This window comes from Crotalus tigris, unplaced genomic scaffold, assembly GCF_016545835.1.
Source record: "Crotalus tigris isolate CLP2741 ecotype Arizona unplaced genomic scaffold, ASM1654583v1 scf7180000017765.3138416, whole genome shotgun sequence".
NCBI classification, from domain to species: domain Eukaryota; kingdom Metazoa; phylum Chordata; class Lepidosauria; order Squamata; family Viperidae; genus Crotalus; species Crotalus tigris.
Window position 1 is genome coordinate 487,824 of NW_024096620.1, and position 18,932 is coordinate 506,755.

At 36.3% G+C, this 18,932-nt stretch overlaps 2 protein-coding genes across 6 annotated transcripts in view; one reads left to right on the forward strand and one right to left on the reverse strand.

Moving 5' to 3' along the window:
* LOC120307127 (follicle-stimulating hormone receptor-like) overlaps positions 1-4,736 on the reverse strand; it is a 28,936-nt gene extending 24,200 nt beyond the window's left edge. For both annotated transcript variants that reach the window (XM_039341437.1, XM_039341435.1), the window contains exons 1-2: positions 4,668-4,736; positions 3,549-3,620 (exon numbers count right to left, since the gene is read on the reverse strand). In XM_039341437.1, the coding sequence (XP_039197371.1) occupies positions 3,549-3,620; positions 4,668-4,669 (74 nt within the window). In that variant the 5' untranslated portion in view covers positions 4,670-4,736. The remainder of the gene's footprint in view (positions 1-3,548; positions 3,621-4,667) is intronic.
* An 8,998-nt stretch (positions 4,737-13,734) lies between these two features.
* The window catches only part of COL28A1 (collagen type XXVIII alpha 1 chain), a 111,197-nt gene continuing 105,999 nt past the window's right edge, over positions 13,735-18,932 (forward strand). Inside the window, exons 1-3 of one of the 4 annotated variants that reach the window (XM_039341439.1) lie at positions 13,735-14,546; positions 15,892-16,060; positions 18,356-18,912. In XM_039341439.1, coding sequence (XP_039197373.1) covers positions 15,922-16,060; positions 18,356-18,912 — 696 coding nt within the window. In that variant the 5' untranslated portion in view covers positions 13,735-14,546; positions 15,892-15,921. The other 3 variants (XM_039341440.1, XM_039341438.1, XM_039341441.1) reach the window with 3 other exon arrangements.

An 18,932-nucleotide genomic window follows, 5' to 3' on the forward strand; every position in this document is an offset into this window, starting at 1 on the left:
AAGCCTGAACAAGCAAGCAAGCAAGCAAGCAAGCAAGCAAGCAAGCAAGCAAGCAAGCAAGCAAATAAATAAATACAGTCTATGTCCAATATGATGTTTTCAAGTACTGCTCTGTAAAAATATTTCCTGCAAATATTTTTAAATCATCTCCTGAATTGTATTTGTTGTAATTGTTGTATACATTTTCTTAACCTTTTCCTAATAAGCATAAATTTATATCCCACTTTCCACAATGTATACTTTTTTGTACATATACTTTTAAGCTATCCAAGGTATGCTTTTCTTCATGCAGCTTTCCCAAATGTTCATTCCAATAAAAGAAACATTCAGATCTAATCTAGCCAACTCAGCACATTGTGTTTTCATCTGTTGGTATCTCCTGCCATTGAACTTGAAAAAGGAATTTATGATGGATTTCTTTCCCATCTCTTGAAATGGCAGAACATTCTAGAATCCAGATTATAAATGAACAGCAACTCTGGAAACAAAAGAGCCCAACAGTGTGATCTAAAAAGCCAAAACATTAGCAGACAATAGTTCCCCTTACTCTTTCCTTTTAATGAAGTTTATATCTACAGTATTGAAAAGGGCAACAAGCTACCATTTGGAAACAGATTGTCCATTTGGCCTGTGCTGGAAAGAAGCAATTAACAATTTTATGCTCTGTTTGACAAATCTTTGGAAGCAAGTCAAGGGCACACTTTCCTTAAAAAAAGCGGGAGGGATGGAGAAACAATGAATGAAAGCCCTTAACAAATGTAATTGGACCCTAATCATATTCATTCTTTTTGTTATTGCATAAAGTAGTTATTAACCAGCATTTTAGTTTGAAATACGTTATTAATCTTTATGGATGCCTGATTATGATTTCAAAGTTAAGTAGAGAGTTTAAAAATTAACATGTGGAAGAGGGACATGAAATAATTGCAATTTCTTTTTTCCAATTAAGGAATATATATTAATAGAAATAAAATGTGATATGAAGCTAAATTCTGTCTATGTTTACTCAGAAGTTACTCCTGTAGTTCAGAGGTGTATATAATAGTGCGGGCCTTTTCTTCTAAATGAGTGATGTCAATAATATTATTCGCCCAGAAATCATGCCATATGGCAGGGTAAGCCTAGTTTCCTAATTGTGTATGACTCAGTACAGGTAGTCCTCAACTTACAACCACAAATGAACCCAACATTTGTGTTGCTAAGTGAGTCAGTTGCTAAGTGAATTTTGCCCCAGTTTATGACCTTTCTTGTCCCAGTTGTTAAGTGAATCAGTGTAGTTATTAATTCAGTAACACAGTTGTTAAGTGAATCTGGCTTTCCCATTGACTTTGCTTGTCAGAAGATCACAAAAGGTGATCACTTGACCCTGAGACACTGTAACCATCTTAAATATGAGCCAGTTGCCAAGTGTTTGAATTTTAATCATGTGACCATGGAGTGACTTAACATAGACTTAACATGACTTAACATAGACTGTATTTATTTATTTGCTTGCTTGCTTGTTCAAACTTATATGCTGCTTTAGTTACAAACCAACCAAGTCTAATAAATATAAGTCACTTTTTTCAGTGCTGTTGTAACTTTGAACCATCACTAAATGAACTGTTGTAAGTTGAGGATTTACTTGTATATGGAGCTGGTTATGATTTATCAGTATCAAGTAGATAGAATATGTTTCCCTGAAAATAAGACCCAGCCAGAAGAAGGTCTAGCATGATTTTTCAGGATACTCATAATATAAGCCCCACCCTAAAAATAAGCCCCAGTTAAGATTGTCAGCCAATCGGATACATTTAATACCACATTTCCCTAAAAATAAGACCTAACCAGAAAATAAGCCCTAATGTGTCTTTTGGAGCAAAAATTAATATAAGACCGGTCTTATTTTTGGGGAAACATGGTATTACAACTTTTGTGGCCAAAGCAAAGTCAGCTGGGGAAGCTGGATTTGCTTAATGACTACATAAGTCGCTTAATGACTATGCAATTTGCTTAATAACTGCAGTGAAAATGTCCATAAAATCAGGTCCAGCTTAATGACCACATCACATAGCAACCAAAATTCCAATCCCAATTGTAGTCGTAAGTCAAGGACTATTTGTACTGCAACCTTTAGAAGAAAGTTATTGTATGACTGCAGGAAGCAATAAGCAAATAATCCTGTTTTCTTGGCACCTTTCCTCATAACATGAAAAGTCTAAATAATGTGGTGCCTGAAAGAAATGGAAAAATAAATTTACATTGGTATCTGCAGCTCTGTCCCTTTTCTTTATTCATTAAGTTTTTAAAAAGCCACTCAAGTTTTCTCAGTGGAGTGTGTAATGCTGTGATGAAGCACTGAGATTCTTTTGCCTTTCCATTATATCTCATCAACTGATCAGTGTGAAATAAAGCTGGGAAAAAACTGGTCTGGCATGGCATTTGTGAATACATTGCAGTGCCAAAAATAATTAAAAAAGAAACACATTACAAATTGCTGAATTTGCCTCAGGTAAAGACCATAGTTTTTAAGAATTCAAATAAGAAATGGCAGCATAGTACTGAATGTGTCACAATTCCCTAAACCAAACTGAGCCTAACTTCTTGTATCTCCATCACAAATTAAGGCAGGGGTTCAAAAAAAAAAAGGCTTTTGGTCATGAAAAGTGCAACAGTAACAACAAAAAAGGCTATTACATCTTTAAGCTTGTTTCTTCAACCATAAGGATGTGAAGTCTTTGTTTTCTATCATTAATATTTGCCTGTTTCCAAGTTTAGTACAATATACATATATTCAAAGAATATATGAGCTACTTGGGAAAAAAAGGGCATCTGTTGTAGGCAGTGCTGCATGAATGAATTTTTGATGCACATGGAAAGTGCTAATTCCTATTCCAATATCTGACTGTATCCACAGAGTGGTAAGAACACAGTAAAGGGAAGAGCTAGTAGACTTTTTCCTGTTGAATATCCCTTCACTGCAAATATCTATCCAAACAGAAGAGTACTTTGGCTTCAATTAAGTCAATGGATTACATTTAGAAACAAACCCTCTTAGAACCAGAATGCTCTTCTGGATCATTATGTGGATTATTATGGCAGCAAAGGGAAGAGCAGAATTGCCCGCTGCTCCTTAAACATAACAGAATTAGAGATATATTTCTGATAGTAACTTGCAGTTCTTAGAATTACATACGTAGTTTATTATATACTTTTTCTCAGAAGGCTTTTGAAGCTCATAACATGTTTCATTTATGGAAATGGGAGAAAGAAGAAACTGCCACACTTATCAAGGAACAATTCCATTTTATTCCCACAGTTACATTCTACAAACACTAAAAAACATAGCAATAAATGCATAAGCAAGAACCTGAAATAAAATAGAGTTGCCATCATCAAAACTTTCATTTTTGAACTGGGAATATGAATTGTTTTCACCACAGGACCAGTTGCATTAATTACATGAAAGAAATTGACTGGATGGTTATTGTGTAGACAAAACAAAATAAAAAGAATACTGTATGTAAAAATAACTTGATTTGAAACAGTTACATAAATCACAAACTTACAAATATCTGAGACTGGGAAGTTTCTGGAATGCATTTCTATCAATATACACAAGATTGTTTGCTTTCTCAATCCTTCTGTAGGGAAAAAAGAAATATGTTCATGGGAATATGTATTGTAAAGACTTAAATCTTGCTCTTTGATAGTAAATAGAGTGGGTAATCAGTATTTATCTATTAAGTTGTATGTAACTTATCAAATATAAAATTTCACTATAACTTTGATATCAAGTTATATGTTTATAGAAAGGCACCACCATCTCTTGAGGACCATTACCCAAACCTTACTTTTCTGATGTCAGTGTAATCAATGTATACATCTACATATGATAACTGTAGCCCCACATACAAGCTTATTGTGAATCAATTGTTAGATGCTTACTATCACAGTATCTCTCTATTGATCTGTTCTTACCGAAAGACTAACTTATCACATGGTAAGTTAGTCTTTTGATAAGAACAGATCAATAGAGAGATACTGTGATAGTATGAATTATCAATGATCAAATTCATAATGTCAATTTATCACGACAAGTTAATCATAAATTGACTTTATGAATTTGATTTCAGACAGAGCTTATCTTGAAAACTTACCTGTTCAAGGATTATGATCAATCTGGTAATTCCTTCCTTTACTCCAAATGTATCATTCCTTACAACTCATTGAGTAAATCAGGGCTTCAATATTTTCCTTTTGAAACTGTTTATTATCTTAGATTATTATTTGAAGCTTCTCCAAAGTGCCACCATTTTCAATATCAGGCAAGCAGGAAAAAAGAGGCAGCCTTTTCAGTGATGATACTACATCTTCATAATACCCTCCACAGGAATGTTTGGTGAGTGACACTTTATAGTGATTTTACTGAGTCTAGAAGTGAAGAAATGGCAGCCAAGGGCTAATTTCTATTTTTTAATAAAAATATTGGTACATTTTTTCAGGCTCCAAGGGAAAGATAGTCATGGTACCATGCTTCCAAGACCATGATAGTCACCAATAGTGGGATAGAAATAGACTGTTGTCCTCTTTTTTTTGATAAATATAAATAACATTTATATTATTTCATCAATTAGTTCATCACATTTTTATGAGATTTTCTACTTTTAATTCCATTTATTACTTACATTTCATAAAGCTTGGGCAGGTGTGAGAAAACATCTGATTCTATAGTTTCCAGGTCATCATTTTGAGAGATCTCTCTGTCAAGAAAATGGAAATAAAAGTTTATATTACCTTGCTAATGATTGGAAATGTTAACAGGGCAAATACTGTTTGTATGAAAACAAATAATTCAAAAATTTGATAATTTAAAAGAATTAAATAGCTGTAAACTGGAGTCAGTTAAAACACACTATTGCTTGTAAAATTAAATCATATCTCTAAACTGTTCTCTACAAATGAGACATAATCTTCTCAATTTAAAGGTTAATGTTTGGAAAAAAAATCTAGTTTTTCTTTCAGATAAATATAGTACTGTACTTGAATCAACCATCACAGCAAGAAAGAGACTTGCTTAAAAATCTTCTTGATTTTCAGGAGTTTGTGTATGCCTTCACCAATTCTATTGACATGACTGCCTGGAAACTAAAGTAATACAGGACATTCTGCTGTCCATGTACCCTCACGTCTTCATATTGGCATTAATGCCATAAGTAACAACTCTGCAAAAATGTGCAATATCACAGCAATAAACATGTTTATTTGATTATGGTTGGCTGAGTAACAGAGGTTGGCTATGTTTATCCAAAATATATAGCCATAAATACACAAATTGCTGTCAAGCAAACCAGGCTGCTGTATGTCTTAATATGATGTAGTAATGAAGGGTTTTTTATGTTCTCTGAGCTTGGTTGTTTTCTTCCAACCATGAGCTTCAAATATTTTCCTTAATCAATACGAAGTATTAACCTTATCTGCATACTTACAAAGGTGTTAGTCTAAGTCAGTGATGGCGAATCTTTTAGAGACTGAGTGCCCAAACTGCAACCCAAAACCCACTTATGCATTGTCGAGTGCCGGGTGGGTGTGGCCCATTGTCTGTGTGTGGCCAATTGGGTGGACATGGCCCATTGGGTGGGTGTAGCTGCAGTGGTAACGGCAGACTGGATGGGACTAAAAAATTCAATCAATCAATTCCAGCTTTGCAAGATCTTTTTTTTTCCCCCGCAAGAAGTTGAAATTGACTGAACCTTTTTTTTTTTTTTTTGCACATGGTGGTGGAGGCCTAAAGCGAAAAGGTTTTATAAAACCCAGCTGAAGGCCTAGGACTGGGGCGATGGTGCGCGTGCCCACAGAGAAGGCTCTGAGTGCCGCCTCTGGCACCTGTGCCATAGGTTCGTCACCACTGGTCTAAGTGGACTCAGTGTGGGTTTGGCAATAGTGGGATTTACTTTAGGGATCTTCCTATGTTAAAGAGGAATAAAAACAAGGAATAATTTAACATTTCTTTTTCTTCTAAAAATTTTAATCAGGATTTTCAAGGCTGACATCTTAGTTCTATATATATAAACTAACAGAAATAAGATTAAATAATAAATATCTAATTAAAAATAACAAAAATAATCCACAATCTTCTACTTCTTTTCATCAGATACAGATTTATTTTCTTGAATGTTATGCCTTTAATTTATCTGGATTACTATTTCTTGCTCCTTTCTGTGCTCTGCATAAGTACTTAACTTGAAAAGGTATAGCACAATGGCTATACCATATATATATGTATGTATCTACATACAATAAAACCCAAATTTTTTGTACTTCCATTGAGCAGACTCCAGATCAATCATCAAAATTTTATTTTGGAGCTCCATTCTTTCCAAATTTTCTAGCTTTTTTACATATCCACCAAGCATGATAACATGTCCTTTCTTGTTGTTTAAATTTCCAATGTGTACTTGAAATGATTTTATACATCCTCGCAGTTTCTCTTGTGACTTTTTATTTATTATTAAATTTATACCACTCATCTTGCTGTTTGGGATGAGTCTGTGCAGTATAGATATATATTAGTACATCATTTTTTTTTTTAAAAAAAATATCTTTAAGATTATAACATAGTGTAAATTTCAATCCTTTCAATCATATATTTTCTCATTTTTTCATTTATAAATTATCATACATTGGCAAATATGTTTCTCTGCCACGTTCTTCTCTTGATTTTATTTTGTATTTCTTGTGACAAAATTCTAGTATCTCACAATAAGTTAACCATTTGTATTTGCCTATTTTCCTTGCCTTTAAAATGTTTCTTGTGCCAAGAACCACAAAGGTGTTTTTGAAAATAACCTGGATTTGTACTTATTCCATCTATTTTTGACAAAGTAGACCACAACCTACTACTTGAAAAGATAGAAAAATACGGGTTAGACAGCATCACCACCAGATGGATCTGTAGCTGGCTGACCGGCCATACTCAGCATGTGGTCCTCAATGGAACCACATCTACATGAAGGGAAGTGTGTAGTGGGGTGCCCCGGGCTCTGTTCTGGGCCCAGTGCTCTTCAACATCTTCATCAATGATTTGGATGAAGGGATAGATGGGGAACTCATCAAATTTACAGACAACACCAAGCTGGCAGGAATAGCCAACACTCCAGAAGACAGGCTTAAGATACAGGAGGATCTGGACAGACTTGAACACTGGGCGCTATCTAACAAAATGAAATTCAATGGTGAAAAAAGCAAGGTCCTACATTTAGGCAAGAAAAACCAAATGCACAAGTACAGCATAGGTGGCACCTTGCTCAATAGTAGTAACTGTGAGAGGGATCTCTGAATCCTAGTGGACAATCATTTAAATATGAGCCAGCAGTGTGCTGCAGTTGCCAAAAAAGCCAACACAATGCAGGCTGCATTAACAGAGGGATAGAATCAAGATCACGTGAAGTATTAATACCACTTTACAATGCCTTGGTAAGGCCACACTTGGAATACTGCATCCAGTTTTGGTCACCACAATGTAAAACAGATGTTGAGACTCTAGAAAGAGTACAGAGAAGAGCAACAAAGATGATTAGGGGACTGGAGGCTAAAACATATAAGGAATGGTTGCTGGAATTGGGTATGTCTAGTTTAACGAAGAGAAGGACGAGGGGGGACATAATAGCTGTGTTCCAATATCTCAGGGGCTGCCACAAAGAAGAGGGAGTCAAGCTATTTTCCAAAGCGCCTGAAGGCAGGACAAGAAGCAATGGGTGGAAACTAACCAAAGAAAGAAGCAACCTAGAACTAAGGAGAAACTTCCTGACAGTTAGAACAATTAACCAGTGGAACAACCTGCCTCGAGAAGTGAATGTGGAGGTTTTTAAGAAGAAACTGGATAGCCATTGGTCCGAAATGGTATAGGGTTTCCTGCCTGAGCAGAGGGTTGGACTAGATGACCTCCAAGGTCCCTTCCAACTTTATTATTATTATTATTATTATTATTATTGTTATTATTAATCTCAATCACGCACAGTCAGCCAGATGTTCAGACTGGATTTGGTATTTTGTCTACCTATCGAGTCCTTACCCAGGACCTGGGATAGGCAGATGTGGATGTTTGATGGTATTACAGATATCGTCGCAGGATGGAAGCAGTTCCTAATAAGGCCGCCTTTTGCAATTGACTAATAGCAAATTTGTCAATGCCAATGGTGTTCAAGTGGTGCTCCAGTTGTTTTGGGATTGCACCCAAGGAGCCTATGACTATTGGTACTACCCTTGCTTGCTTTTGCCACAGTCTTTCTATTTCTATTTGTAGGTCTTTGTATTTTGTTATCTTCTCCAGTTCTTTCTCTTCTATTCTGCTATCTCCAGGCACTGCCACGTCCACTATCCAGACTTTTTTGTCTTTCTTATCGACAATTGTTAAGTCTGGGGTGTTATGTTGCAGGTGCTTGTCTGTTTGAATTCTGAAGTCCCAGAGCAGTTTAATTTTATCATTTTCTATGACTTTCTCTATTTTATGATCCCACCAGTTTTTGCTTACAGGCAAATGATATTTTTTGCAGATCTTCCAATGCACCATTGTTGCTACTTTGTCATGCGCTGCTTGTAATCAGTCTGTGCAATCTTCTTGCAACAGCTTACCAAGTGGTCCACTGTTTCTTCAGCTTCTTTGCATAGGCGGCACTTACTGTCTGTTGCTGTCTTCTCAATTTTGACTTTGTATGCATTTGTCCTTAAGGCTTGGTCTTGTGCAGCCAGAATTAGTCCCTCGGTCTCTTTCTTCAATTTTCCTGCTCTTAGCCATTGCCAGGTTTTATTATTATCTGCTTTCCCAGCTATTTTTTTCATGTATTGGCCATGTAGTGCTTTGTCTTCCCATGCCTCTATTCTGTTCTTCATTTGGTCTTTCTTGTAGGCCAGTTTGGTCTCTCCAGTAGTCAGTAAGCCTTCCTGATATACTAATTTCAGTGCATCTTCATCATTGTTCTTCAGATATTCTTCCAAAGCCATTTTTTCTTCTTCAACCATCTGATGTACTTGTAGCATTCCACGCCCACCTATTTGCCTTGGTAGATAAAGTCTATCAATGTCACTGCGTGGATGAAGGGCATGATTCATTGTCATTATTTTTCTGGTCTGCCTATCCATTGCTTTTAGTTCTGCTTGAGTCCAGTCCACTATTCCAGCTGTGTACCTAATGACTGGGATTGCCCAGGTGTTGATTGCCTTTATGGTATTTCCTCCATTGAGTTTGGATTTTAAGATCTTCTTCACTCTCTTGATGTATTCACCTCTAATCTTTTTCTTGACTTCAGTGTGCTTGATGTTGTCAGCTTGAAGGATACCCAAGTATTTGTAGTACTCTTCCTCATCCAGACTCTTAATGTTATTTTCGTGGGGCATCTTGATTCCTTCAGTTTTCACTATTTTTCCTTGTTTGATAGTAAGTGTGGCACATTTGTCCAAGCCAAACTCCATTACAATATCTTGGCTATATATACGGACAGTGTTGAGCAGCGATTCTATTTCAGATGATGTTTTTCCATACAGCTTCAGATCATCCATGTAAAGGAGGTGGGATAGTCTGGCAGATGTTTTTGATGTTTGATAGCCATGTCCTGAGTTATTCAGTATTGTTGACAGAGGAAACAGTGCAATAACAAATAGTAATGGTGATAATGAATCTCCTTGAAATATTCCTCTCTTGATATTAACCTCTCCCAGCCTCTCACCATTGATCTGCAACTGTGTCTTCCATTGTGCCATCGATCTTTGCACAAATTTTCTGATGTTTCTACTGACTCCTGTTATTTCTAGGCACTTTATTATCCAATCATGTGGCAGAGAGTCAAATGCCTTTTTGTAGTCAATCCATGCCACATTCAGGTTGGTCTTCCTTCTCTTGCAGTTTTCCAAGATCATTTTGTCTATTAGGAGTTGATCTTTTGTTCCTCTGCTGTTGGGGCGGTTTCCTTTCTGCTCAGGTGGAAAGAGATTGTTTTCAACTAGATGCTGTTGCACTGCATCAGCTACTACACCAGTTAGTAATTTGAAAGTTGTTGGTAAGCAGGTAATTGGCCTGTAGTTACCTGGTGTTGCCCCTTTTGCTGGATTTTTCATTATTAGGTAGGTTTTCCCAGTTGTTAGCCACTTTTCAATTTCTCCTCCTTGTAGTATATTGTTGAACTGTTTGGCAATGAGTGGGTGTATAACAGTTAGATGTTTCAACCAAAACCCATGCAGTTCATCTTCACCTGGTGCTGACCAATTTTTGATTTTCTTTGCTCTTTTTTCTACCATTTTTGTTGTTATTACTAGTTCTTTCATTTCAACTTCTGTTTTATTTGCATCCACCTCTTTTAACCAAGCCGCATCCTTGTTGTATTTCTTTGGGTTATCCCATATCTGCTTCCAGAACTGCACTGTTTCTTCCTTGTCAGGTACTGACTGATTCCTTGCAGTTTCTCCATTGATGGATTGGTAGAAACGTTTCTGATTGGATTGAAATTGGAGGTTCTGCCTATAGTTTGCAATTCGAGCTTCATATCTACTGATTTTCCTGGCTATAGCTGTTATTTGTTGCTTTATTATTTCCAGTGCTTCCTTGATCTTCCTTGTTTCTAAGTGGTATTTCTTGATTAGGTATTCTTTGGTCTTCTTGTTCTTCAGCTTCTTTTCTTTCATCTGTTCTAGCTTGCTTGCATGTGATCTTAACTTGCTGATCTTATTTTCTAGTCTAACCTTCCATTTTTCTGGTGCACTGTTTGTTTGTTTTTCTTCTTTGTTGATTTTGCACCCCAGGTATTCTGTTATAACTGCAGCTGTGCTGTACATTAATTGGTTTGTTTCATGTGCCATGATTGGTGCTTATACTTGATATTGCAATATTTTCATTCTTTAATGCTTGTGCTAGCTGTTTCCTTTGGAACAAGCTTCAATGCAGGCAGCCTTATTCTGTTGTTTTTGTGCTGTTCTAGATGCTCAGTTATTCTTTGTTTCAATTCTTTTATTTCTTTAGTTAGAGGTTTTGTTCTTCCTGAGGGTTAGAGGTGCCTGGTTTTCCAAATGAGAACAGTTGTATATCTCTACTGGATTCTTTCACTGCCAACTCCCCCTGGTTTGCCTCTACATTCTGAATTACTTCTTGTAAGGCTTTGATTTCTTTGCCCTGGGTAAACCTTTGCAGTTCGTCCAATTCTGTTTCTGTGAATACTTTATTTCGTGTTATAAATCGGCGTTGATCTTCTAGTCTCTGTTCTGTTATTTCTGATTCTGGATGCTTGTTCTTTCCAGAACTGGTGCATTCGTTTTAGATATCCTCTTCTTGTTGGACTTGATCTGTAGTAACAGATCATTATTTCTTTGTTTTCCATCACTGTGTATCTGCGACGGGTAAACACCTTTTCTTCCAGTAGTTCTGCAGCTGCTGGCCCTGGTTGCTCAGCCAACAGTCCTGAGTCCTGTAACCCATTTTTCACCAGATAGCCAGGAACTCCAATATCTAGTGTGGACCTTGTTAACCCGGGTGACGTCCGAGCCGGTATGGCATTCTGCAATTTACGTCTCACCATATTTTTATGGGAGAGACACTCTTTGTCTGACTCCTCTGATGAGACCTGTCCAGTATGGTTGAACCTCTGGCATAGCTCTCATCGTCCTCAGAGTACACAAGCCCCACAACCACGTCAAGGTAGTGCCTCACTGGGGGATTATTATTATTATTATTATTATTATTATTATTATTATTATTATTATTATTATTATTATTATTATTATATTCCTGTCCCCAACAATAAGCTATAGTCATTCCAAGGATGTTCCATGGAGTCATCAAATTCAGAGTGTTTTCAACAGACTTGAACACTGGACCCTATATAACAAAATGAAATTCAATGTAGAGAAAAATAAGGTTTCACAGTTAGGCAAGAAAAACCAAATGTACAGATACAGATTAGCTGAAATATGGCTCAATAACTAACTGCAAGAGGGATCTTGGAGTCCTAGTGGACAATCATTTAAATATGAGCCATCAATGTGCTTCAGCCATCAAAAAAGCCAATGCAAACCTAGGCTGCATTAACAGAGGGGTAGAATCAAGATCACGTGAAGTGTTAGTACTGCTTTATATGCCTTAGTATACTGCATCCAGGTTTGATCACCACTATATAAAAAAGATTCTGAGATTCTGAAAAAGTGTAGAGAAGAACAACAAAGATGATTAGGGGGCTAAAACGTATGAAGAATGGTTGTAGGAACTGGGTATGTCTAGTTTACTATAAAGAACTAGGAGTGACATGATAAAAGTGTTCCAATATTTGAGGGGATCCACAAAGAAGAGGATAATTAACCTATTTTCCAAAGCATCAGAAGGAAAAATAAGAAGCAATGGTTGTAAACTAATAAAGGAGAGAAGCAATCTAGAACTAAGAAGAAATTTCCTAAGAGTGAAAACAATTAACCAGTGGAATGGCTTGCCTTCAGAAGTTGTGGGTGCTTCATCACTGGAGGCTTTTAAAAAGAGAGTGGACAGTTCTTTGTCTGGAACGGTATAGGCTCTCCTTCTTGAAGGAGGTAATTGAACTGGTAATTGGATCAGAAGACCCCCAAGGTCACTTCAAACTCTGTTATACTGTTATTCCTTTGAGACAAGACCAAACCATTGTATTATAGTACTAGAATCTTTCAAGTCTGAAAGTACTTCTCCTCTTCCTCACCTTTACTATGAAGAGAATTAGGGAGGAGCCATGATCAGAATTCTTATGTAAGTCTAGAAATCTCTTGTCTGACCTTTGTCTAGGCCACAGGTCGGCAACCTGCGGCTCCGGAGCCGCATGCGGCTCTTTGAGCCTTCCCCTGCGGCTCCCAGCCTCCTCTGCCTTTGCAGAGAGAGACAGAGACAGAGAGAGGAATTGCGCTTCCCTGCTTCTCTCTCTCTCTCTCTCTCTCTCTCTCTCTCTCTCTCTCTCTCTCTGTGTGTGTGTGTGGTTGTGTGTGTGTGTGTGTGTGTGTGTGTGTGTGTGTGTGTGTGTAAAAGAGAGTGCACTCACAGTGTTCTCCGAGGAGCTGAAAAGCTTACTGGGCGGAGCTCCTCCCTTTGCTGCGTCTCTGCAGGAATCAGGAAGGGCAGGAGAGAGCTAGCTAGCCCAGCTAGGCTGACTCAGGAATTCTGGGAGTTGAAGTCCATGAGTCATAAAAGAGACGAGGTTGCCTACCCCTGATCTTGTTGGACAACAGCCTGAAGCTTGTCAGGTGAGCAGCAGATAGGAAAGGGGGGGGGGAGAAAGAGAGAGAGAGAGAGAAAGAGAGAGAGGGGGAGAGAGAGAGAGAGAGAGAGGAAAGAGAGAGAGAGAGAAAGAAAGACAGCTGGGGAAGAGGAGTGGCAGACCAAGGGCAGATAGAGAGGGAGAGAGAGAGAGAGAGAGAGAGACCCTTTTGACATCTAAAATGAAGATAACACTGCATATATCCTTTTTTTACCTGTGTGTGTATGTGTGTGTGTGTGTGTGTGTGTATGTGTGTGTGTGTATGTGTGTGTGTGTATGTATATATATATATATATATATATATATATATATACACATACATACATATACATATATATATATATACACACACACATACATACACACACACAAACAGACACACCCAAACACACACACACCTATAATAAAGGTAAAAAAGGATATATGCAGTGTTATCTTCATTTTAGATATCAAAATGGTTTTGCGGCTCCCAGTGTTTTGTTTTTGGTGGGAAACGGGTCCAAGTGGCTCTTTAAGTGTTTTGGGCTGCCTACCCCTGGTCTAGGCTATAATCTTTTTTCCTCCTGTCTCTTAAGTTATTTTCATAGATCATTACATAAAGATGAATGAACAATATTTCAATATTTTCTTGCTATCTGCATGGATTGTCTTGACTACACAGTAAGGCAAATACCTCACTTTGGATATCACTAATCTATAGGACTGTTTTTTCTAGCATGTGCCCTTCTCTCAGATCACCTTCAGAGAGATTTAAGGTTTAAGGTCTAAAATATTTTTATTTTTCAAATTTTATTTTATTAGTCTTATGATTTATAGTACCATTTTAGTTTATTGTTAATTGATATTATATATTGTTTTCTTTAAATGTTATGTTATTTTATATGATGCAAGCAAAATGTGGTTTACTTATTTGATGTTCAGTACAATTTGTGAATCTAGCTAACTAGATTATTTAATAAGCCTTGATCATGATTTATCATGATTTATATAAATACTTCATCTGATGCTATGATAACTTCCTATGTATAGCTTTGTTGTTTTTCAGTTCCATCTTTCTTCTATTTCTCTTTTCTTTTTTGCTGGGTTTATACACCATTTTGGGTAATTAAATATTGTGACTGCTGTTAAAAATAAAAAAATAAAAACTGTATAATAATGAACAAGCCACTTGTAAAACAAACTCTCAGAAAAGCTGTTCCTTTAACATTTTTAGTATGTCCACCCAGATTGAAGATCTGGCCAAATGCCTAACCATTCTGCATTCAGCTTGGAGCAATGAAACAGAGTCAAGGATCAAGTTCCAGATGCAAGGTACTATTATTTGCATCTGGACTAATTAGTTATTCCAGAACTACTGCAGTTGTTTAGGAAAGAAAACTAATCCCCTATCCCCAGAATGAATTTTCAAGATCATATTTATTTAAAAATTATTCACTCTTCAGTTTGAGCTTCAGTGCTTTCTAAAGAAAGGTAAGATGATGCTGATGATATGATGATGCTGATGATAAAAATAATTTATCTTAGCAAAATAAATGCAAATCCAAAGCATAACATTTTTAATTTTAATAAGATATGATCAATGACCAACTGGATTTTAACAATTGTTGAAATTAGCGATATAAGTATAGAACCAGTAAAAAATAATGCAGTATTTTCTGTTAGAGGATAGAGTTGCACAATATTATATAAAATTCATTTTGGCATTATCAGTGGATCATAGGATTGAAAATGTTATGTTGGTGTCACAAGTTAATATTGAATTTAGTAGAGATGCTCTGAGTAAAGCATTTAAGATCAATATTGAGTTTTCTGCATGTAAGCCCCACTGTAGCAGACAATAAGCTGTATAAATTTCTGCAGTCCAGCAAAATTAGTAGTTTTGTAATATACTTCGTATTAGGTTCTATATTGTAGATATTTTCTAATGAATGCAAAATAGTTTTCTTTCTAAATAGAATTAAATGCTGCATATGAATTCTGATTGAATTGACTGTGTCTGCTAAAAATGCAGTTTTGAAGCAGAATTACACAAGCAATCTTTTTTTTAGAGAAAACTGGTCTGATTTTTTTTTCAAGATAAATAACAGAAATGAGAGTCTTTTCAGCAATTCTTTTGCACATCTAAAAGAAAGATGCTAACTGACTAAATTAAAAAAGAGGATGATGCTAATTTTTATAATTATATTACCTAATGCAAGCCATGTTTATCCCATTATCTTGAGACCGAAAAGCATAAAATATCTATGCTTTTAAAATATAATATAAATAAGCAAGATCTGTGAAAATTGCAAAATGTATGATTTGAGAAATCTGATACATCAGCTAGAAGGAAAAAAATGCATAAATATTTCCTCTTTATTTATTTAGAATAGTTTTCCTTTCTTTCTCTTTATGTTTTTATGAAAGCTTACAATAGAAAAAGTTACGGCAAAATGGAATAGATTTTAAAATGAAGTCAATAAAAAGAATTTAGATATAGCTTTTTCCAGGCCTAATACCTAATACTAGTAATAGGAAGATGAGACAGTTTAATTTAAATAATGAAATACTGTAATTTAGGTTGTAGATTTTTATAATCATTTAACAATGTTCCATACAAATCAGTATTCTGGGCTTATTAACATGATGAAAAGTTAATGGCTTTTTTTTTTATTAGCAGGAGCAGTAAGCAGTCATTGGATTTTGAATGCAAGTCACTATGTGGAAAAAACACTCCATCCTTTACCTTTTGGTTTTGGCCATTGCAACAAACAATGTAGTATATGGACAAAACAGAAAGAAGGGGCAAAGGTTAAGTTCTCTAGCAAGAAAAGACAATCTTCAGGGTAAATTCCTAGAATTTGATATAAGCATTATAAATAAAAAAGGAAGTGCTATAGGTTGCATGAAAAGATTCCGAAGGGAGAGTGATACCGTATATCTCTCTTACCAGCATTTTGTATCTTCAGAAATCTCATGGAATTCTATATGTAATCTACTCTCAGTGGATTACAAAGGACATTGTTATTCTTTTTTGAACGTGCATCTCTTTCTAATGGCAAACATGATGCATGGAATATGCATTGAAAAACATATAGGCCCCTCAACCATATTTTCAGAATGGTTTGAGAGACATTCGGCTGGTTCAATAATCATATCTTTTGATAAACATGACTGTCATTGCTACTGGATTATATTGAGGTGATGATCTAATAACATCTTAATAAAGGGGGGGAGGGAATAATATAAAAGAATTGTACAATAGAAGTTCCCCCTGCCTACAGTTTTCAATTATTTATATGCATTGAAGGCTACCTATGAGATAACAAATATTTAAATACTACAACTATTATCTCCTTGGTGCTCTTTCTCTCTAGTATAGGACATTATCATTTTGAATTTGTGGCCATTCTGTTCTGTAATTCTGTAAATCAGAGTTGTACAACTAGAATTGTGAAACAGCTTTAAGCAAATCATCTTAAAAATTATGAACGTTTAAGATGAGACTATTTCAGAAGGAATTATACTGTATAAATATAAACTAGGCATGAATTGTTAGGAATGCTGTATCTGATATTTCAGATTCTGTATTCAGCAAGGGAATATTGGGATAAACTATTCCCAAAGTCCTTTCAGCATTCCAGGATATTGAGTGATGCTTAATGAGACTTTTCAAGGAGTGATTTGGATTTTGTTTCATGCTTAAGAAGAGATGTATTCTGTACCAAAGCAAAAAGGAATGTTATGTTGCAAAACTTCTCTTGTTCTGTGCATTTACTCGCAGTTATTTTCTTATGCGAGAAAGAAGTGAAACATGAACCTCACTCTTTACATCAATGCAGTTAGTACAACTTGTTAGCTTCTGCTTGATTGGAGCTACATTATCTTCTTGGCATGCTATTTAATATTCTTCAAGTAGCAAATCATGTTTAGGCCTAGAAGATTTGATGTATAATGGAAGGGTAAGAATTTCACTGATGTCCAAAGATGTTTTTTTCAAAAGGCAACTGGACTTTCTTCTGTTTTTTTTTCCTTTGAAAACATTTTACTTCTCATTCAAGAAGCTTCTTCAGTTCTAACTGTCTGAAGGGAAAAGGAAGGATGTATATTCTTTGCAGTCATTAATACTCTGAATCAGAATGCAAACAGTGTGGAATCTTCTTCCTTCGTTCCTAAGAAGATCCACACTCATTTGCACTCTGATTCAGGTGACTCTGAGGATACAGATAAATCCCTAAGTGGCCTCAACAACCCTCAGAGAGCTAACAACCAACCCTCAGAGTGCTGACGACTAGATGACTGCAAAGTATATAAGTCCTTCCATTCCCCTCCAGTCAGTTAGAACTGAAGAAATTTATTGGATGAGAAGCGGAATGTTTTCAAATAAAAAAAGAGCTGCCTTTTGGAAAAGAAGTTCCTTTGTGGCAACCATGACCTAGATCAGTGGTTCTCAACCTGTGGGTTGGGAACCCATTTGGGGTCGAACGACCATTTCACGGGGGTCGCCAAACGACGCAGTCTGCCATTTTTTCCCCCTTTTCCTTAGCTGTGCTACTCCCTTTTATTCTATTGGCTTTTGAAAGCCAATAGAATAGACTCTCTTGAATAGAGTCTAATTCTATTGGCTTTCAAAAGCCAATAGGAATTGTCCAGGCTGTCTCTGCCCTGCTGAGCCCGCCAAAAGTCCCATTCTGCAAATGGTGCTGCACCAGTTGAGTAGTCCTCGACTTACGACCGGTTGAGTAGTCCTTGACTTACGACCGGTTGGGGGTCGTGGCATTAAAAAGGTTGAGAACCACTGACCTAAATGACTGAGAATCACCATAGACAATTTTACTGATGTTTTATTATTCCAATTTGTACCACTTCTAGCTGAGGGTATGGGATAGAAATTCTTTGGTTTCACAAGTTGTCCATGCTTACATGTAAAACAATTGGTAATATAGAGGTATACAAATCCTGTTGTACATCAGACTTTGAAGTTTCCCCATGGCTGCCTTGATAGTGGTGTCCATGGAATGAGGAATCAAAATTATGAAAGCAGCCCACTGCTTGTGTACATGGTTCATAATGCTGCCTTGCCTACTTTTTTTAGTATATGACTTTTCTCAATATATCATTTTTAATCTTGTCTTTTTTAGATTCTGTCTGTTTTATTGACATCATCTTTGTTCTGGATAGTTCTGAAAGTGCAAAGGGTATATTATTTGATAAGCAGAAAGAGTTTGCTATCCTCTTAAGCGATAAAGTCTTCCTCATGAAGCCCACCCGTACCCACAGGTATGATATCAGACTGGCCATCCTGCAGTTCAGTAGTTCTGTCAGAATTGACTGTCCTTTTTTAGCATGGAAAAACTTGCAGATTTTTAAGCAAAAAGTCAATGAAATGAGCTACATTGGGCATGGCACTTATTCCTACTATGCTATTTCTAATGCAACTCAACTGCTCAGAGCAGAAGGTCGTAAAACAAGCATCAAAGTGGTTTTGCTAATGACAGATGGTATTGATCATCCCAAAAATCCCAACGTTCAAGACATATCAGAAAAGGCCAGAGCTCTTGGAATATCTTTCATTACCATTGGTTTGTCCAACGATGTCAATAAAACGAAGCTGCATTTGATATCTGGTGATTCTCCAGGGAAGTCTGTTTTCATTTTGAATGAGCCCAGCCTTTCAGATAAAATAAGGAACCAGTTGGTAAGTTATATTTTTAAAAT